Source organism: Panulirus ornatus, chromosome 25 (assembly GCF_036320965.1).
Source record: "Panulirus ornatus isolate Po-2019 chromosome 25, ASM3632096v1, whole genome shotgun sequence".
Lineage (NCBI taxonomy): Eukaryota > Metazoa > Arthropoda > Malacostraca > Decapoda > Palinuridae > Panulirus > Panulirus ornatus.
Window position 1 is genome coordinate 8,429,709 of NC_092248.1, and position 23,367 is coordinate 8,453,075.

General features: G+C 39.1%; 1 protein-coding gene across 2 annotated transcripts in view; it reads right to left on the reverse strand.

Annotated features, from left to right (window-relative positions):
• Positions 1-5,724: 5,724 nt before the first annotated feature.
• Positions 5,725-23,367, reverse strand: part of mtm (phosphatidylinositol-3-phosphate phosphatase) — a 36,831-nt gene continuing 19,188 nt past the window's right edge. The window contains exons 8-14 of one of the 2 annotated variants that reach the window (XM_071677479.1): positions 22,923-23,089; positions 17,981-18,111; positions 16,127-16,302; positions 15,512-15,619; positions 10,248-10,432; positions 8,709-8,910; positions 5,725-8,469 (exon numbers count right to left, since the gene is read on the reverse strand). In XM_071677479.1, coding sequence (XP_071533580.1) covers positions 8,335-8,469; positions 8,709-8,910; positions 10,248-10,432; positions 15,512-15,619; positions 16,127-16,302; positions 17,981-18,111; positions 22,923-23,089 — 1,104 coding nt within the window. In that variant the 3' untranslated portion in view covers positions 5,725-8,334. The remainder of the gene's footprint in view (positions 8,470-8,708; positions 8,911-10,247; positions 10,433-15,511; positions 15,620-16,126; positions 16,303-17,980; positions 18,112-22,922; positions 23,090-23,367) is intronic. The other variant, XM_071677480.1, reaches the window with a different exon arrangement.

The window sequence follows — 23,367 nt, forward strand, 5'->3', positions numbered from 1 at the left end:
GTTTGTGTCAAATTTCACTATAATACATAGTCTGCATCAAAATCTGGACATGAGTTTCAAGATGTCTCCTTGCTTCGCTGAAATAAGACAAAGCAGGTTATCTTTCAACAGCAATACTGAAATGATCACAGGGTAACCATATGATCATATGGTAACCATCTACTGACTTACCTAAAAGAAAAAAAAATCCTCAAAGGTTAGAGTGTTGCTTGTGCTTTCAGCAAATAGGATGGCTTGTTCTAGCATGAATAGCAGAAAAAAGTTTGGAAAACATGTTTCTTCAGTCAACTGACCAAATTAGTATATTAGATTAGAAAAACTTGACAACTGCAGCACACTGAGGCACATGTATTTTTTGCCTATCTGTTTGATTCACAAGGTAAATCAAATACTCTTCAAATTCTCTGCAAATCTCTCATACACTAAAGCATATTGATGTCAACCTAAAACTTTAGATATCAGATATCAGTCACAAGATCCGAAATCATGACTGGAACTTGCTTCATGGCGGTGGGCTTAGTGACATTTCTACTGAAAATTAATGAGACTAGAAGAATTGGATACATTACACATCACACTGAAAATGATGGGCTTGAGGGAACCAAGGGCAGACTTTATGCAGTGGGCATGAGATCTAATGAGCAAGTTAACAATTCAAAACTGTGATGAAAAAGAGTTTCCACAAGCCATGAATGTTTCACATCCTTTGACTTTTGGTTCCTGAAAAGATCATGTAAAAGAATCACAGGTTATAAAAAGTAATACTGTTAGTGTCTATACATAATTTTAATGTGTACAAAATATTTACAATAAAAAAATATGGTAGGCTGCTAAATGTACAATGCATTACCATAAATTATAAAATATGATTTCTAATATCATTTGAATAATGCATTTGGAACATAGATATGAGAGGTCATAGCTGTTTGAGGGAATGGATAAAGTACCTATTTGGTGTTTGAAAAGCAGTAATCACAGGTCATCATTGTACAGCAATATGTTTTACATTGGCAATGGTAATAATTGTGACTAAAGTACCTTACAGGTTATTATTTGCTACCTTCCTCGTCTGAGAGGATGTCAACCTGTTGCTGAGATATGATAAAAAGATGCTGGTACCTAATTATGCTTCACAAATCACTAACATGGAATTTAATCATTAAGACCTTTCACAAACAACTTTAAGATGATTGTATAAGAGAAAAGACTATGATGTCAGATTAACACTGAAATTATAAACTAAAATAGAAATACAAGTGCAAAACACCCATTCAATAGGTATATTGACTTTCCTTAACTCTACAAAATGATAGTTATGCATTCACATACTGTAATTCAAATGGCCAAACCAAATCAAATTATATAAATAATTCAAAGGACTGCAGATATTGTGAATGAGTAAAAGTTTAAGAAGATAACATTGTACAGAATACGGCAATATAATACTGCCAGAGCTATCAAAAGAAAGGTCATTCAGTTATAACAAAATGTAGATTTACATGCATTAAGACATACATTAAAGTCACAAAGTATTTATTCCTAACAAGAATGTAATTATTGGGAGCAGAAAGAAGCACACACTGTCTATACAGTACTTACAATGTAATATGTGAAGTTTAATTCCACTTAAAGCAACTTATTAATTGCAGATCTATGATCTGAGTTTACTAATTATTCTTACAATAATCAACACTTTTACCTTAAACAGAGTTACTTTAGTCTTTTCTCTAATCTGAGTGGAGAGAAGATTCTTCAATAAAATATATGTAATCTAAATGTAATTTAACAAAATATGATGATAAAGTAATGTATATTTCATCATTATTCAAAAGCAGCCATTTTTTAGTCAGTGGACTGAATAGGTGCTTTTAGCTAAGAGGGCAGATCTCATCAATGAAGACAGCACTTCTTTTAATGAAAACACAAAATCTTGAAAATTTAGCTATAGTAGGATTACCTAAAAGGACACTTCCAATTGTGAAAAATATAGCACCAATTGCTTATTTCAAATGTAAGGCATATAGCATCCCTGACTGCATTCACTGTAGCCGACATTTAAAACCAGAGCTTTTGCCTTCTTTTCTTTTGACATAATCCTTCTGTAACTGAAATTCACTGTTCTCAGACCTGTCCTATTCCCCTAACCTCAAGATCATAATCCACCACACTTGAAAAAATATTTCAGTATAGGAATAACATTATAAATAATTACTGTCTTTATCTAATGTATCCATTTATTCATCCATTGAACAATGAAAGCAGTACATCTTATTATATCAAAGGCTTTTTTGCTTGTATACTACAAATGAAGTTTGGTGAAGCTAACCTCATTATCTATAAACACAGTAAAAAATTACTGCTTGACAGGGCGAATGAATGCACTACATAAAAACAATTTATATATTGTGTTTCCTCACTACATACATGTAGTGTCTATCAAGAAGTACAAAATCATAAACTGTGCTGCATGGGTAATAGATATTATGGATCAAAACAAGCCAGATTCTGTCACAGATAATCACAAAAGGGCTTCCAGCCTGCTCCCACCACTCTTAGTAGCCTTCTGTGATATGCAGGGAATACATGGGCTGTATGCTTTCCCCCCTATCCCCAGGGATAATATTTCTTTTTTTTTCTTTCATACTATTTGCCATTTCCTGCATTAGCGAGGTAGCGTTAAAAACAGAGGACTGGGCCTTAGAGGGAATTTCCTCACCTGACCCCCTTCTCTGTTCCTTCTTTTGGAAAATTAAAAAAAAAAACGAGTGGGAAGGATTTCCAGCCCCCCCGCTCCCTTCCCATTTAGTCGCCTTCTACGACATGCAGGGAATACGTGGGAAGTATTCTTTCTCCCTTCCTTATCCCCAGGGATATATATATATGATATATAATATATATATATGGGGTTGTTAGGGAGGTAAATGCAAGAGTTTTGGAAAGAGGGGCAAGTATGAAGTCTGTTGGGGATGAGAGAGCTTGGGAAGTGAGTCAGTTGTTGTTCGCTGATGATACAGCGCTGGTGGCTGATTCATGTGAGAAACTGCAGAAGCTGGTGACTGAGTTTGGTAAAGTGTGTGGAAGAAGAAAGTTAAGAGTAAATGTGAAAAAGAGCAAGGTTATTAGGTACAGTAGGGTTGAGGATCAAGTCAATTGGGAGGTGAGTTTGAATGGAGAAAAACTGGAGGAAGTGAAGTGTTTTAGATATCTTGGAGTGGATCTGGCAGCGGAAGGAAACATGGAAGCGGAAGTGGATCATAGGGTGGGGGAGGGGACGAAAATTCTGGGGGCCTTGAAGAATGTGTGGAAGTCGAGAACATTATCTCGGAAAGCAAAAATGGGTATGTTTGAAGGAATAGTGGTTCCAACAATGTTGTATGGTTGCGAGGCGTGGGCTATGGATAGAGTTGTGCGCAGGAGGATGGATGTGCTGGAAATGAGATGTCTGAGGACAATGTGTGGTGTGAGGTGGTTTGATCGAGTGAGTAACGTAAGGGTAAGAGAGATGTGTGGCAATAAAAAGAGCGTGGTTGAGAGAGCAGAAGAGGGTGTTTTGAAGTGGTTTGGGCACATGGAGAGAATGAGTGAGGAAAGATTGACCAAGAGGATATATGTGTCGGAGGTGGAGGGAACGAGGAGAAGAGGGAGACCAAATTGGAGGTGGAAAGATGGAGTGAAAAAGATTTTGTGTGATCGGGGCCTGAACATGCAGGAGGGTGAAAGGAGGGCAAGGAATAGAGTAAATTGGAGCGATGTGGTATACCGGGGTTGACATGCTGTCAGTGGATTGAATCAAGGCATGTGAAGCGTCTGGGGTAAACCATGGAAAGCTGTGTAGGTGTGTATATTTGCGTGTGTGGACGTATGTATATACATGTGTATGGGGGGGGGGGGTTGGGCCATTTCTTTCGTCTGTTTCCCTGCGCTACCTCGCAAACGCGGGAGACCGACAAAGTATAAAAAAAAAAATAAAAAATAATATATATAATATAATGCCATACATATCAATATTTACATGCATATTGGAAAGGATCACAATTTTGCACGTGATCAAGTATATTCCGAAGAGTCCACGGGGAAAATGAAAAACGATAAGTTCCAAAGTGCTTTTTCGTGTAATAATCATATCATTAGGGGAGACACAAAAGAGAAATATAACAGTCAGTTGATATACAACAATGTAGCTAAGACACCATTTGTTAAACATGCGATTTCTTGGACAATCACATGTTTACCAAATGGCGTCCTGATGATGTGATTAGTACAAGAAAGTGCACTTGGGAACTTATCGTATTTTAATTTCCCCATGGACTCTTAGGAATATACTTGATCACGTGCAAAATTGTGATCCTTCCCAATATGTATGTATATGGTGATATGTATATGTGCATGTATGAGGATTTAAGTATATATATATATATATATATGTGTATACGAGTCGATGGGCCATTCTTTGTCTGTTTCCTGGCACTACCTCACTGACATGGAAAACAGTGATTAAGTATAGTATGATAATATAAAATAATATATAAAATCCCTGGGGATAGGGGAGATAGAATACTGCCCATGTATTCCCTGTGTGTCGTAGAAGGCAACTAAAAGGGGTGGGAGCAGGTGGCTGGAAGTCTTCCCATCCTGCATTGCTTACAAAGGGAAGGAACAGAGAAAGGGGTCAAGTGAGGATTTTTCCCTCTAAGACTCGTGACCTGTTCTTGATGCTACCTTGCTAATGCGGGAAATGTCGGATATGTATGGGAAAAAAAAATATGTGTATAGTCATTTGTGTGTATGTATCTGTATTATGATATACTGTATATAGGAATGTTGTGTCTTTTGGATGAACTTTCTTTTCACAACTAATTGTATTAAAGGGAAGTACACTTTCTACAGTACCAGCTTTTCTTATGACTGTAGATAAGGTCTTGGGAACATTTGCTTGGAAGTTGCACATTATCAGCACCTTAAAACTACTCTGAAAGAAACATTAGAGAGGGGACCCTAAGGCATCATGGTAGTACTTTCCACACTGAGAATATGAGTATGAGTACTGGCGGCAGGGCAGTATGTGCTATGATATGCTCTGGGTTGTTCACTTCATAGTGTCACATCCACATAACCTTTAATATCTTCAGATGCAATTTCCCAACAATCAAAAAGGGTACTGACATGGTAAATACAAGACATTTAAAGTGGTTAAAAATCTGAGGCCTCAGTTCTGAAGCCATTATTATTATATGTATTGAACTTGTTTCCAAAAAAATTTTCTGTAATAGTGTCTCCTGGCTTCATGAGGTAGCCATCAATAAATGAATGGCATACTTCTAATTTGTAGCTGTCATGTAAAATGCTCTAACACCAGAGCCTACTATCCACAGGCAAGCCCCTCAGACTACTCTGTGATCACTTCATATGCCCTTGTTCAGCCCACTGACATCATATCAACCCCCATCAATCCAATTCATTCAATAGCTTGCATGCCTCTCACCCTACTGGAAGTTTAGGCCTTCATACTCCAGAGCCTCCTTCAATCTACCCTTCCATTTCCTTCTTAAACTTCCCCTTCCACCCTCCAATTCTGACACAAAAATTTTCTTTATCAGTCCATGTATCCGGTTTATTTCAGCACATACTGGTCACTCTCTTACACTATCACTCCTTACACAATTGACACATGTCACACTGAATATTGTCTTTATGTATATCACTACCAAATGTTCATCTTCTTCCTTTTGTTTGCAATTAAGACTTAAGACTAACACTGATACATCACTATCTAGACTATCTTCACATAGCTATCTTTCTATATCCCTGACACCTGTTCCCTTTGGGAACTCCCCAAAGGGGTAACCACAGAAAAAGTCTCTATAACTAGTGAGTTCCAGTGCCACTGTTTAGCCTTTAATTCCTCATCCTTAACAGGCCATAGGCTGAAGGCAACCCTAGCAGAGTGTTTCCAGAGGCTCCTACCTAATGTTTCTACCAGCTACTTCTACCTAATCTTACAATGTAATACTTCTACCTAAGGATCCTACTTACTACTTTTACCTAGCACCATCACATATACCAGCACTTATTTCTTGAAGACAATGATCTCTCCTTCCACAAGCTCATTATTGTATTTAGGACCCTTGCCCCCTCTTCCAACACTATGACAAACTTCAACTATGGTTCAATCCACTGCCATGTCCACTCTTAGATACCTCAAGCATTCCAATTCCTCCAGGTCCTCTCCATTCAAACTTACAATCAAAACATCCTGTTTCACACCCCTGCTGCACCTCAGTACCTTACTTTTGTTCAAAGTTTTTCTCAATTTTCTCCTTTCTCACACCCCTGAACCGTCACTAGCTTCTGGAGTCTGCCAGCATAGCTGTGTCTTCTGCAAACAGTGATTGATTCACCTTTCATGCCACTACCATCCCGTACATATTGTAGCCTTGCCTATTACTCTAAGACCCTGGCATTTATCTCTACCACCTTCTTTTTCATAAAAAAAATGATTGAATAACCATACATCCTTGAGAGACATGCCTTCAAATTGAACTAATCCTCCTTCCTACTAAAATACAGGTCTTACTCTTTTGGTAAAATCTCATTACTGTATTTCGTGCCTTTCACATTATCCCAAGTATTCATAGCATTAAGCCTCAGTCAGCCCTGTCATATGCTTTCTACATATCCATAAATGACACATGCAATTCACTCTCTTTCTCCAAGTATATATCACACAAATTCTAACACAAATACTTTGTACACACTGCCTATACCTATCCAAAAGCCACATTGCTCCTTGCCAATCTGACATTCTGTGTATACCACCAGCCTCTCAACCACCATTCTCTCACACAACTTACCTGGTATAATAAGCAAACTTATATCCTTGTAGTAGTTGGTAAAGAGCAACCAACCAGGGGGGTATTTTAGTGGTTCTACCCACCTGGGTATTGGGAAGGTTAGTGATGGCTGCTTAATGAGCCAGCACTTCTGTCCACAACCATACAATCTCTCCTTGCCACACATTGTTAACACCTGACAACACTTAATTCCCACAACTTTGTAACTCTAAAAGTTTCCTGTAATAAGCACTATGTGCTAGCCTTGCCTTTTTGCAAAATGGTAGGAATAATAGATAGAAGTAGTAAGAACATTTAGCAGGAGCATTCGGCAGAAACAAGGGGTAGGACCATTAGGCAGGACCATTTGGTAAAAGTAGTAGGTTAAAACGTTAGGCAGGAACATTAGAAAGACACATTAGGTAGAAGTAGCTGGTAGGAACAGTAGGGAAGAGCCTTTGGAAACACTGTGGTAGAGTTAACCTCTGCCAGTGACCTGTTAAAGGTGAGGCACTAAAGGCTAAGAAGCAGCACTTGTTCTTATACTGTTTACCTCCTCCTAAAACATTTTCTTATTCTTTCTGAAGTTCTGCAGTTCACTAAACATATAACTAAATGAGCTAAGAGTGTACAATCCTGTAAACATTTTATAGCTCTGTAAACCATCCTAAATTTTGTACAATGTGCCACTGTAGGCCTTAGACTAGCAAATTGCTTTCTTTTCTGAAAAGATTTTTTCCCATCTCCCAAGTGGGCATGAGTAAAAACAAATTATCATTAACAGATTTTGTTGTTGCCATAATCTAATTTTTAAATATTTTCAAGATATCAAGGCTATATACAATTTTTATAACAAGAAATTAAACATTATTAATTTCACTAAACAGTCTTACAGCATTATTTTACAGCTTATGTTTTACAATTCTACAAGGTAAGGTGAAACTCACTGTATATTTACATATAACAATAACTTGTTAAGTATGTGCATCAAACACATATTGAAACATGAAAATGAAATTTTTAACAGACAGTCTCTGTATAGTATCATAGCTATAGTCTCTCCCTTGTAACATTACAGTTTAAGGTAAATGGATTACATGAAAGTACTGTGCTTTTCTGCAATAAAAGGTAAAAGTATCTCTTAAAAAAAGCACACAAAAATAAAGATCTTACTCCTTCATCTATCTAAACTGGATAAAGTGTACAACAGATTTCAAATGCAAAAGATTAAATACATGTTGAACTTATCTCTTTTCACACACATCATGTATTTCAAATTGATATCAAATATTCATATATCTGGGAAGGACACTGCATTTGAAATCCCCTGAATGTAAAGAATGGTGTATGTGAAGCAGATGTGGATGGAAGTCAACAGAAATATTATCATGGATTATGCTGACAGTCTTGCAGCTCTCCAATTTACCTAATACATTCAGGCACATGGAGGTATTCTCTTACATTTGTCTTCAGCGACTATTATGAAACAGACAACTTTAATAAGTCACACAATAGCCGAAGCTACACGGGGAGAGTCATGGGTTTGTCTTGCTGCTAACTCCTTCCTGAGTTCATCAACCCGCTTCTCAAGTTGACCTTTAACGTGCAGTAGCTCCTTGAAACGAATGTGAACTGGCTCCTGTAAGATTATTATATTTCACTGTTCACCTATTCAGTAACTCTATTCTTTTCTTTAAGCATATAATACTGTAATTTCTTTTAAAACTAAAATAAATCTATTTATTCTATTTATGAAATAAAATAAATAGATTTATTTGTTTTAAAAGAAATTACAGTATCATATACTTAAAGAAAAGAATAGAGTTAATTTTCTTTTAAAACTGAAATAAATCTAAAACATATATTTCAATATCTTACCTGCTGTCGCATTGAAGGATTCCATCGACAATAATACTTGTCCCATAAGCAAAGATGACGGATGGAAGTCAGAGGAAAGAGTACATGGTGACGAGTTGCTGGGTTATACAAGGGATTTTCAAAATCTGATGGATTACTAAGAATTAACGACCACAGAGACACTGTTTTTGTCTTTACCTCCTTTTCCATCCTCTCTCTTTCACTGCCAAAGAAAAGAGAGAGAATTTAGTATTTTCTAAATATACCTGATGTACCAGTAAATGCATAAGTCTTTAAGCATTTACAAGAGCTGTTTAAGTGGTGTGTCCAACTCTAAATGTGTAAAGGAGAGAAAAAATACTTGAGAAAAAGTTCCTGAGATATGAACATGGAGTTTAGGAATACTGATGAAGAAAAGACTGGAAACAAAAAAGATACTATATATTTTTTCTAATACCTGTTTGTCTTCCCTATTTCAGTGATGTAGCGTTAGGGACTGATACCTGATCCTATGAGGAAAAAATCCTTGCTTAGTGTCTGTTTTAATGACATTTAGAAAATGAAAATACAGAAGGAGACTAGGATTTCCAGCCTCCACTCCTGCCCCTCCTAGTCACCATCTACAAGAAGTAGGAGATACATGGATAGCTGTCTTGCTTCGCTATCCCTAGGGATAATACCATTAAGTACGTGGTGTATAACCTGCTGAGATGTCAAGGAAATTATTAAAGAATAAACATGAAAAAGAATCTGTAAATATGTAACAGAATAATATGACTAAGAGCATTTGCATAAAATCAGAGGTGAGAAAGATAAAAAGAATGAGACAATATATGACTGAATGGGGTTCTTATATGGATATCCAGTCTGATGTGCACTTCTACCATGATGTAAAAAGATTATCAAAGCCTACCATGCTGCAAAATGCAAACTGACATTTCCGTAACATATGAATGACATTAAAATGTACAAAGTCATCATGACATTGAAAAAGTAATCTTAAGACCTACCTCTCACAAAATTAGTAGTGCACTAAGAGGAAATGATCATGTACATATCAAGTGATTACTTACAGGCAGGCCCACCAAGATGGTATGGACACTGGGGCAAAATCTTCAAGACTTAGAAGTGGGGAGATAAGGTTTTGAAATATTAATAAAATAACTCAAAGGAAAATCTATGGAATAAACATAAATTTTATACTGATTAACATTTATCACTCTCTTTCCTGTTAAATGGGTTCCTAACCCCATCTCCTTGGGAGTTCTAGAGGGCCACATACCAACTTTCCCTAATGCCCACATTAACTCTGGTTGGATCACCTTGTAAGCAACAAATGTGCAACATTTTAATTAATGGTGACAATGCTAACAAAGAGACCATTTCATGAAGGAAAACAATTAAACCATACAAAAACACAAATCAATCTCTTTTAACAACTTATTTATAGCCTTCAGTCAATGACTTAAAAATCATAAAAGATGAACAAGTTTCTCTCAAGACTAAAGTACTCGTAGAAATTATATAAAAGATAAACTCTCAAATCTACAATATACTTGCCTATTATACAAGAAGGTGCCAAAGAGACAAGAATAGAGGTGATCCAGCACCGTAATTAATAAGTCTTCAGTGAACTGGAACGCATGTGGGAACTGTTTCATGATTTGCCAAACACAGTCTACAAACTGCAGGAATACTGGAGACCGGTCAGCATCTTGATGGCGATCATCACCATGCCCAATACGCTGCAGATGTGAATAAATATTCAAAATTTAGAGGTACAGATCTTAGTGGCTACATGAAAGTATTAAAGCACTTACAAAGTTAATCAAATTAATCAAAAAAGCACTAATATTACATTTTATCCATATTTGTCTAAATTTTATTGATTATAACCATATTTCAAACTGGGTGTTGTGGGTAATATCCTCCACAAATATTGATTACAATAGTCATCTTCATACTTTTAAGTGGCAAAGATCATGCAGCAATGATAAAAAAATAAAAGATTCTGCATGTTGGTTAGCCATTAAAAAAGATGAAAAGGTGAACAGTTACTTGCACTAAGACATAAATGTGAAAAAAATATGGTTTCTTCAACCAGTATACATACATTATTACCTTTAACATAAAAACTAATAGCAGGTATATGCGCTTGACCAAAAGCTGAATTCTGAGGCAGTCTTACACAATGAGTCATGCATGGGCTTGTCTGGGTTCAAATCCTGTACATCGCAGTCAGCCCACAGCTAAATTAGCTGTTCACCTTCCTCTCAAGGCTAGTCAGTAAGTGGGTTTCTGGCTCAGGCTGGGATATACATGTACATATTTTATTATCATACTTTGTCGCTGTCTCCCACATTAGCGAGGTAGCACAAGGAAACAGACGAAAGAATGGCCCAACCCACCCAAATACACATGTATGAACATAAACGCCCACACACACACACATATACATACCTATACATTTCAACATATACATACATAAACATTTTTTTTTTTTTTTTTTTTTTTATACTTTGTCGCTGTCTCCCGCGTTTGCGAGGTAGCGCAAGGAAACAGACGAAAGAAATGGCCCAACCCCCCCCCCCATACACATGTATATACATACGTCCACACACGCAAATATACATACCTACACAGCTTTCCATGGTTTACCCCAGACGCTTCACATGCCTTGATTCAATCCACTGACAGCACGTCAACCCCGGTATACCACATCGCTCCAATTCACTCTATTCCTTGCCCTCCTTTCACCCTCCTGCATGTTCAGGCCCCGATCACACAAAATCTTTTTCACTCCATCTTTCCACCTCCAATTTGGTCTCCCTCTTCTCCTCGTTCCCTCCACCTCCGACACATATATCCTCTTGGTCAATCTTTCCTCACTCATTCTCTCCATGTGCCCAAACCACTTCAAAACACCCTCTTCTGCTCTCTCAACCACGCTCTTTTTATTTCCACACATCTCTCTTGCCCTTACGTTACTCACTCGATCAAACCACCTCACACCACACATTGTCCTCAAACATCTCATTTCCAGCACATCCATCCTCCTGCGCACAACTCTATCCATAGCCCACGCCTCACAACCATACAACATTGTTGGAACCACTATTCCTTCAAACATACCCATTTTTGCTTTCCGAGATAATGTTCTCGACTTCCACACATTCTTCAAGGCCCCCAGAATTTTCGCCCCCTCCCCCACCCTATGATCCACTTCCGCTTCCATGGTTCCATCCGCTGCCAGATCCACTCCCAGATATCTAAAACACTTCACTTCCTCCAGTTTTTCTCCATTCAAACTCACCTCCCAATTGACTTGACCCTCAACCCTACTGTACCTGATAACCTTGCTCTTATTCACATTTACTCTTAACTTTCTTCTTCCACACACTTTACCAAACTCAGTCACCAGCTTCTGCAGTTTCTCACATGAATCAGCCACCAGCGCTGTATCATCAGCGAACAACAACTGACTCACTTCCCAAGCTCTCTCATCCCCAACAGACTTCATACTTGCCCCTCTTTCCAAAACTCTTGCATTTACCTCCCTAACAACCCCATCCATAAACAAATTAAACAACCATGGAGACATCACACACCCCTGCCGCAAACCTACACTCACTGAGAACCAATCACTTTCCTCTCTTCCTACACGTACACATGCCTTACATCCTCGATAAAAACTTTTCACTGCTTCTAACAACTTTCCTCCCACACCATATATTCTTAATACCTTCCACAGAGCATCTCTATCAACTTTATCATATGCCTTCTCCAGATCCATAAATGCTACATACAAATCCATTTGCTTTTCTAAGTATTTCTCACATACATTCTTCAAAGCAAACACCTGATCCACACATCCTCTACCACTTCTGAAACCACACTGCTCTTCCCCAATCTGATGCTCTGTACATGCCTTCACCCTCTCAATCAGTACCCTCCCATATAATTTACCAGGAATACTCAACAAACTTATACCTCTGTAATTTGAGCACTCACTCTTATCCCCTTTGCCTTTGTACAATACATATACATACACAGACATATATATATATGGTTCACCCCAGACACTTCACATGCCCTCTTTCAATCCAGTGACAGCACGTCAACCCCGGTATACCACATTGTTCCAATTCACTCTATTCCTTGCACCTTGCACGCCTTTCACCCTCCTGTATGTTCAGGCCCCAATTACTCAAAATCTTTTTCACTTCATCCTTCTGTCTCCAATTTGGTCTCCCACTTCTCCTCGTTCCCTCCACCTTTGACACATATATCCTCTTTGTCAATCTTTTCTCACTCATTCTCTCTAAGTGGCCAAACCATTTCAATACACCCTCTTCTGTGCTCTCAACCACTCTTTTTATTACCACATATCTCTCTTACCCTTTCATTACTAAATTGATCAAACCACCTAACACCACATATTGTCCTCAAACATTTCATTTCCAACACATCCACCCTCCTCAGCACAACCATATCTATAGCCCATGCCTCGCAACCATATAACATTGTTGGAACACGTATTCCCTCAAACATACTCATTTTTGCTCTCTGAGATAACGTTCTTGCCATCCACACATTCTTCAAAGCTCCCAGAACCTTCGCCCCCTCCCCACCCTGTGACTCACTTCTGCTTCCATGGTTCCATTCACTGCTAAATCCACTCCTAGATATCTAAAACACTTCACTTCCTCCAGTTTTTCTCAAATCAAATTTACATCCCAATTAACTTGTCCCTCAACCCTACTGAACCTAAAAACCTTGCTCTTATTCACATTTACTCTCAGCTTTCTTTTTTCACACACTTTACCAAACTCAGTCCCCAACTTCTGCAGTTTCTCACCTGAATCAGCCACCAGTGCTGTATCATCAGTGAACAACAACTGACTCACTTCCCAAGCCCTTTCATCCACAACAGATTGCATACTTGCCCCTCACTCCAAAACTCTTGCATTCACCTCCCTAACAACCCCATCCATAAACAAATTAAACAGCCATAGAGACATCACGCACCCCTGACGCAAACCAACATTCACTGGGAACCAATCACTTTCCTCTCTTCCTACTCGTACACATGCCTTACATCCCTGATAAAAACTTTTCACTGCTTCTAGCAACTTATCTCCCACACCATCTACTCTTAATACCTTCCACAAAGCATATCTATCAACTCTGTCATATGCCTTCTCCAGATCCATAAATGCTACATACATATTCATTTGTTTTTCTAAGTATTTCTCACATACATTTTTCAAAGCAAACACCTGATCCACACATCCTCTACCCTTCTGGAAACACACTGCTCTTCCCCAATCTGATGTTCTGTACATGCCTTTACCCTCTCAATCAATACCCTCCCATATAATTTCCCCGGAATATTCAACAAACTTATACCTCTGTAATTTGAACACTCACCTTCATCCCCTTTGCTTTGTACAATGGCACTATGCATGCAATCTGCCAATCCTCTGGCACTTCACCATGAACCGTACATACATTAAACATCCTTACCAACCAGTCAACAATACCATCACCCCCTTTTTTAATAAATTCCACAGCAATACCATCCAAACCCGCTGCCTTGCTGGCTTTCATCTTCCACAAAGCTTTCACTACCTCTTCTCTGTTTACCAACCATTCTCCCTGACCCTCTCACTTTGTACACCACCTTGACCAAAACACCCTACATTTACCATTCTATCATCAAACACATTCAACAAACATTCAAAATACTTACTCCGTCTCCTTCTCACTTCATCACTACTTATTATTACCTCCCCATTAGCCCCCTTCACCGATGTTCTCATTTGTTCTCTTGTCTTATGTACTTATTTACCTCCTTCCAAAACATCTTTTTATTCTCCCTTAAATTTAATGATACTCTCTCACCCCAACTCTCATTTGCCCTCGTTTTCACCTCTTGCACCTTTCTCTTGACCTCCTGCCTCTCTCTTTTATACATCTCCCAGTCATATGCACTACTTCCCTGCAAAAACTGTCCAAATGCCTCTCTCTTCTCTTTCACTAACAATCTTACTTCTTCACCCCACCACTCACTGCCCTTTCTAATCTGCCCATCTCCCACTTTTCTCATGCCACAAGCATCTTTTGTGCAAGCTATTATTGCTTCCCTAAATACATCCCATTCCTCCCCCACTCCCCTTATGTCATTTGGTCTCACCTTTTTCCATTCTGCACTCAATCTCTCCTGGTACTTCCTCACGCAAGTCTTCTGTCCAAGCTCACTTACTCTCACCACTCTCTTCACCCCAACATTCTCTCTTATTTTCTGAAAACCTTTACAAATCTTCACTTTCGCCTCCACGTGATAATGATCAGACATCCCTCCAGTTGCCCCTCTCAGCACATTAACATCTAAAAGTCTCTCTTTCACGTGCCTACCAATTAACACATAATCCAATAATCTAATGAGCCAATTGAGGATTTTCCCCTTCGAGACTCAGTTGTCTGTTTTTAATGCTACCTAACTCATGTTGGATATGGTGAACACATACAAAAAATTTATATGTATTGTGTGTGCTGAAATGTACTTCGTGCATTTCTTTTCTGCTTAATCAGGTATCAAAATAGGGGTTGAATTAATGGAATATTGACCCCTAGATTTAGTAAACCAGCGGTATTAAAGATAAGGGGGTGAGAATATCCACATGTAAGAGGTTTTAAGAAAGGAATCTGAGCTAAAATGGATTATGAATGAATTTCTACATGAGATCATTCTGAAGAACAGAAGGGAGTGGGGATAAAGATACAAAATGAAACAAGGAATAAAAAAAAAATATTATACTTACCTGAGCAAACTTGTGGCCAAAACTAAGCCATTCCTTTTCAATAAGAACTGCAATACCAGTGATTGTCCGGTAGTATCCATCCAACATTAACATGGCCAAGGCAGTCAGCTATAAGAAAAATCCAAAAAACAATCAAGGTACCATATAACTGATTGCAAATATAAAAGGGATATCACAAAAAAGTATATTAATATTCAGCTCAGCCAGACGCAATGCACATTCATTTATAACAAATATTCCATCTTCATTTCTGAATGTGTAGTAGGATTCAGTCAAATTCATGATTAATCTAGGTGAGATAAATCCTATTACAATCCTATATAGTAAGTTGCATTAAGAAATCACCCAGGGAAGTATTACTATTACTACTCTGACTTAAGAGTGTCGAAATGTCACCCAAAACCATCTTACATATAAGAACTGCTAGCCCTATTTTCTATCTTTTAGAGTAATGCTCCTAGGCTTGACCTTTGCATCTTTGTTCATTTACAACACTTATTTTACCTTTTATCTTCAGACTGTCTCACCTGCTTTTTTAAAATTTTTCCCTTTATTCCTCTCATTTAAGGCAAGGCCTCAATCAGACCTATTACATAAAAGGACATTTCAACTAACCTGTGCAGTACGATCCCAGCCATCAGAGCAATGCACAACAACACTGGTCTTGTGACTCTCCACTTTATCTGCTATACGCAGTGCTCCACTCAACACACAACGAATATGATCTAGCCAGTGGGTGGCTTCCAGATTGCTCAGCCAGTGGGCATTGTCAATGTGGGGGTAGCATACCTCTAGAATTGGAAAAGCTTGGTAAATGAGGTATCTTTAAACATCCCTGACAAATTGATCTCAAAATACCACCATTCTCTTAACTGTCATGCTGTTGCAAAACTACATCTAATAAGCATGCTTTATGGTGGGCTACATTAATACTGGGAATTAAGAAAGCAGAGTACTTAATAAATATCTCTTACGAAATTCATACCAAAATACAGGCATCCTCCTATCTGTCACACAGGGTCTAGATTAATATTTCATAACGATGCATTACAGCAGGCTTCAGCACCGTTTTCAGTATGGATGTGATGCCCAACTTTATGTACGTTAAGGCTGGTAAAAAACAGGAGCAATGTAGATGGGTAACTTGAGCAAAGGTGGAGTTGCGAAGACAGACTGAAGATGTGAGAAGGATCTGAGATGTGCAAAACTCACTGAAACTGTACACAGATGAAAATCTTTTAGAACAGTATGGCTATTTGGAATGTATAACAGGTAATAGATTAGTCAAGAAGTGTATTAAAAAACAGTGGAGGGTACAAAGAGGAGAGGCAAACCTTGGGAAGACAGATAAATGCAGAAAGAGAACTGAGTGGGCTTGGGATATTTCAGATGAAGAAGTTAGAGGAATGACTCAGGACTGGATGAAATGGAAGCACTTTCCAAAAGGAGTGGAGTGAATGGAGATGATGCTTTATTTGAGAATTGAACTTAGTGAGAGAAAAAAAAAATGTATGAAGTGCATGTGTAAGTGTGAACATTCAAGTTTCACTTTAGCATATTAAAGAGGACCAAATTGCTTCAAGATGAAAAGATATGATAAATTTTTTTAGTGATCAGAGCCCAAACATGCAGGAGGGTGAAAGGTGTGCATGGGATGGGTTGAACTGGAATGATGTGATATAAAGAGGTTGACATGCTGTCAATGGAAAGAACCAGGTTATGAGAAGTGGGTTGGGGAAACCATGGAAAGGTCTATGGAAAGGGAGCTATGGTTTTGGTGCATTACACATAACAGTAGAGAATGGATGTCAATGAATGCACCTTTTCTTCACCTGTTCCTCGTGCTACTTTGCTAACACAGGAAAAGGTAATCAAGTATTATTTATTTATTTACTATACTTAATTGCTGTTTCCTGTGTTAGCAAGGTAGCGCCAGGAAAAAGATGAAGAATGGCCTATCCACTCATATACACAAATATATACATAAATGCCCATACACACACATATACATATATATACATATCAACATATACACATATACATACACACATATCCACAAACATATACATATATACACATGTACATATTCATACTTGCTTGCCTTCATCATTATCTCTAGCATTGGCAAGGTAGTGCCAGGAAAATAGACAAAAAAAGGTCACATTCGTTCACACTCAGTCTCTAGCTGTCATATGTAATGCACTGAAACCACAGCTTCCTATCCACATCCAGGCCCCACAGACCTTTCCATGGTTTACCCCAGATGTTTCACATGCACCTGGTTCAGTCCACTGACAGCACATCAACCCTGGTATACCACAAAGTTCCAATTCACTCTATTCTTTGTACTACTTCAAACTGGCATGGCCATCCCCTTGAGGGAATCCCAGGAGGAAATAGGCATTAGAGATGTAGATAGATAGGTAGACATATTACTTCCTTCCCCAATACTGTACACTTAAGGCTTACCTTGAAGTTTGCGAAGAGACTCTCTCATAACATGGATGTTGTGGATGTCAAGGAACTGCACCTCAGCATTTTGATATGCATCTTCGCTTTCATAGCCACCACCCTTGGCTTTATTGGCAACAGCATTTACACTGAGGGAAAATATGGCCTTCTTACTCATAAAATACCCTAAATTTTCTTCATATATATATACATACAGACAAAAGAATGGTCCAACCAACCCACAAACACATGCATATACATACACGCCCACACGCACATATACATACCTATACATTACAATGTATACATATATATACATACACACATATAATATACACATGTGCATGCTCCCTTCATCCATTCCCGCTGCCACCCTGCCACACATGAAATGGCACCGCCCCCCCTCCCCAAGTGCGTGCAAGATAGCGCTAGTAAAAGACAACAGAGGCCACGTTCGCTCACACTCAGTCTCTAGCTGTCATGTGTAATGCACCCAAACCACAGCTCCCTTTCCACATCCACGCCCCACAAAACTTTGCATGGCTTACCCTTGACACTTTACATGCCCTGGTTCAATCCATTGACAGCACATCAACCTCGGTATCCCACATCGTTCCAATTCACTCTATTCCTCGCAAGCCTTTCAACCTCCTGTATGTTCAGGCCCCGATCGCTCAAAATCTTTTTCACTCCATCCTTCCCCTTCCCATTCCTTCCACCTCTGACACATATATCCTTTGTCAATCTTTCCTCGCTCATTCTCTCCATGTGACCAAATACACCCTCTTCTGCTCTCTCAACCACAGTCTTTTTATTACCACACATCTCTCTTACCCTTTCATTACTTAATCAAACCACTTCACACAACATAATGTCCTCAAACATCCCATTTCCAACACATCCACCCTCCTCCGCACAACCCTATCCATAGCCCGTGCCTCACAACCATACAACATCGTTAGAACCACTATTCCTTCAAACATACCCATTTTTGCTCTCCAAGATAATGTTCTCGCCTCCTACACATTCTTCAATGCTCCCAGAACTTTCACCCCCTCCCTCACCCTGTGACTCACTTCCACTTCCATTGTTCCATCCGCTGCCAAATCCACTCCCAGATACCTAAAACGCTTCACTTCCTCCAGTTTTTCTCCATTCAAACTTATCTCCCAATTTACTTGTCTCTAAATCCTAGTGAACCTAATAACTTTCCTCTTATTCGCACTTACTCTCAGCTTTCTTCTTTCACACACTTTACCACACTCAGTGACTAACTTCTGCAGTTTCTCACCCGAATCAACCACCAGTGCTGTATCATCAGCGAACAACAAATGACTCCTTCCCAAGCCCTCTCATCAACAACGGGCTGCATACTTGCCCCTCTCTCCAAAACTCTTGCATTCACCTCCCTAACAACCCCATCCATAAACAAGTTGAACAACCACGGAGACATCATGCACCCCTGACACAAACCAACATTCACTGGGAACCAATCACTTTCCTCTCTTCCTACTCATACACATGCCTTATATCCTCGATAAAAACTTTCCACTGCTTCTCGCGACTTACTTCCCACGCCATATTCGCTTAATACTTTCCACAGAGCATCTCTATCAACTCTATCATATGCCTTCTCCAGATCCATAAATGCTACATACAAAGCCATCTGTTTTTCTAAGTATTTCTCACATATATACTTCAAAGCAAACACCTGATCCACACATCCTCTACCACTTCTGAAACCACACTGCTCTTTCCCAATCTGATGCTTTGTACATGCCTTGACCCTCTCAATCAATACCCTCCCATATAATTTCCCAGGAATATTCAACAAATTTATACCTCTGTAATTTGAACACTCACCTTTATCCCCTTTGCCTTTGTACAATGGCACAATGCATGCATTCCGCCAATCCTCAGGCACTTCACCATAACCATACATACACTGAATGTCCTCACCGACCAGTCAACAACACAGTCACTCCGTTTTTTAATAAATTCCACAGGAATACCATCCAAACCCACCGCCTTGCCGGCTTTCATCTTCCGCAAAGCTTTCACTATCTCTTCTCTGTTTACCAAATCATTCTCCCTGACCCTCTCACTTCGCACATCACCTTGACTAAAACACCCTATATCTGCCACTCTATCATCAAACACATTCAACAAACCTTCAAAATATTCACTCCATCTCCCTCTCACTTCACCACTATTTGTTATTACCTCCCAATTTGCCCCTTTCACCAATGTTCCCTTTTGTTCTCTTGTCTTATGCACTTTATTTACCTTCTTCCAAAACATCTTTTTATCCTCCCTAAAATTTAATTATACTCTCTCACCCCAACTCTCATCTGCCATCTTTTTCACCTCTTGCACCTTTCTCTTGACCTCTTTCCTCTTTCTTTTATACATCTCCCAGTTATTTGCATTTTATCCCTGGGGATAGGGGAGAAAGAATGCTTCTCACGTATTCCCTGCGTGTCGTAGAAGGCGACTAAAAGGGAAGGGAGCGGGGGGCTGGAAATCCTCCCCTTTTTAATTTTCCAAAGGGGGGGGGGGGGGGGCCAGGTGAGGATATTCCCTCAGAGGTCCAGTCCTCTGTTCTTAACACAACCTCGCTAATGCGGGAGATGGTGAATAGTATGAAAGAAAGAAAGATATATATATATATATATATATATATATATATATATATATATATATATATATATATATATATATATGTATGTGAGAAATACTTAGAAAAGCAAATGGATTTGTATGTAGCATTTATGGATCTGGAGAAGGCATATGATAGAGCTGATAGAGATGCTCTGTGGAAGGTATTAAGAATATATGGTGTGGGAGGCAAGTTGTTAGAAGCAGTGAAAAGTTTTTATCGAGGATGTAAGGCATGTGTACGTGTAGGAAGAGAGGAAAGTGATTGGTTCTCAGTGAATGTAGGTTTGCGGCAGGGGTGTGTGATGTCTCCATGGTTGTTTAATTTGTTTATGGACGGGGTTGTTAGGGAGGTGAATGCAAAAGTTTTGGAAAGAGGGGCAAGTATGAAGTCTGTTGGGGATGAGAGAGCTTGGGAAGTGAGTCAGTTGTTGTTCGCTGATGATACAGCGCTGGTGGATGATTCATGTGAGAAACTGCAGAAGCTGGTGACTGAGTTTGGTAAAGTGTTTGAAAGAAGAAAGTTAAGAGTAAATGTGAATAAGAACAAGGTTATTAGGTACAGTAGGGTTGAGGGTCAAGTCAATTGGGAGGTGAGTTTGAATGGAGAAAAACTGGAGGACGTGAAGTGTTTTAGATATCTGGGAGTGGATCTGGCAGCAGAAGGAACCATGGAAGCGGAAGTGGATCATAGGGTGGGGGAGGGGGCGAAAATTCTGGGAGCCTTGAAGAATGTGTGGAAGTCGAGAACATTATCTCGGAAAGCAAAAATGGGTATGTTTGAAGGAATAGTGGTTCCAACAATGTTGTATGGTTGCGAGGCTTGGGCTATGGATAGAGTTGTGCGCAGGAGGATGGATGTGCTGGAAATGAGATGTTTGAGGACAATGTGTGGTGTGAGGTGGTTTGATCGAGTAAGTAACGTAAGGGTAAGAGAGATGTGTGGAAATAAAAAGAGTGTGGTTGAGAGAGCAGAAGAGGGTGTTTTGAAATGGTTTGGGCACATGGAGAGAATGAGTGAGGAAAGATTGACCAAGAGGATATATGTGTTGGAGGTGGAGGGAACGAGGAGAAGAGGGAGACCAAATTGGAGGTGGAAAGATGGAGTGAAAAAGATTTTGTGTGATTGGGGCCTGAACATGCAGAGGGTGAAAGGAGGGCAAGGAATAGAGTGAATTGGAGCGATGTGGTATACCGGGGTTGACGTGCTGTCAGTGGATTAAATCGGGGCATGTGAAGCGTCTGGGGTAAACCATGGAAAGCTGTGTAGGTATGTATATTTTGCGTGAGTGGACGTATGTATATACAGGTGTATGGGGGTGGGTTGGGCCATTTCTTTCGTCTGTTTCCTTGCGCTACCTCGCAAACACGGGAGACAGCGACAAAGCAAAAATATATATATATATATATATATATATATATATATCCCTGGGGGTAGGGGAGAAAGACTACTTCCCACATATTCCCTGTGTGTTGTAGAAGGCAATTATAAGGGGGCTGGAAATTCTCTCCTCCAGTCTTTACTTTTCCAAAAGAAGGAACAGAGAAGGAAGCCAAGGATTTTCCCTCTAAGGATCAGTCCTCTGTTCTTGATACTATCTGGCTAACATGGGAAAAGGCTAATATGTATAAAAAAATATACATATATACAAATGTCCCCCAATTGTTTGACTTATGATTATTTTACTTTACAATGGTGTGATAGTGATACGCAATCAGTAGAAACCATACTTTGAAATTTGAATTCTGATCTTTTCCCGGGATAGAGATATGTGGTATGATACTTTCTCATGATGCTGCACAGCGGCAGTGAGCTGCAACTTCCAGTCAGCCACGTGATCACGACTGTAAACAACTGTTACTCTACAGTGTACTGTGTAGCTAGCGTTTTTTGGATTCTGTTTTTCTGCATCCCATCATGTTTACAAAATGCCTATCTGAGCTTCCTGCCACTGGTGAGAAGAGGAAGGCAATTACTCTTAGGATGAAATGTTAGATAATTGCACAGCATGAAGTTATACCCGAGGCACTACGAAAGTTCACAGCAAAGAAACTGGCAGAGGCATTTGCTACCATCAGCAGAGGCTAAGTTATGATGTTTGGTGGGTCCGATGTACAGTATTAGATGTATGAAATATATTTCTGACTTAAAACATTTTTCAATTTATGAAGGGTTTATCGGAATGTAACCCCCATCGTAAGGCAAGAAGCATCTGTATATAAAATCTTGATACAAATCCAGTGTATTGCTACTGAAACCAATAAAGGTGGTAAAAGCAATATGAAATATTCCTTTCATTACCTTGGCCGGGCATCCATGATAAATATCTTGTGGCTTTGAGCATTAGCATCCATGATGTGTTGTATGTAACATTCATCATCTCGACTACGCTTTCCACTGACACCGACAAGTGGTTGAGCACAACGAGTAATGGTTGCTTGGCTCTCTGGGTGAATCCAGCTTAGTACCTGGGAAACAAAAATCACATTGGATAAAATAAATGATAATGAACTCCAAACATTAAAAAAAATAATGTGATATCCAAACACAGAAAAAAAAAAAAATTCTAGGTAAATCATCCCAATATGTGTCTTGATGAAATGTGCATAAGAACCTGTGCCCAGTGTTCTCATCTTTAGCTTTAGCCTATAAAGCAATTTTTTGTCATCTTCAAAACAAGCTTTTCATATAGCCCATAACATAGTTGGGTGTCTGTTTTAACCCTTCCTACTACTGTTTTACTACT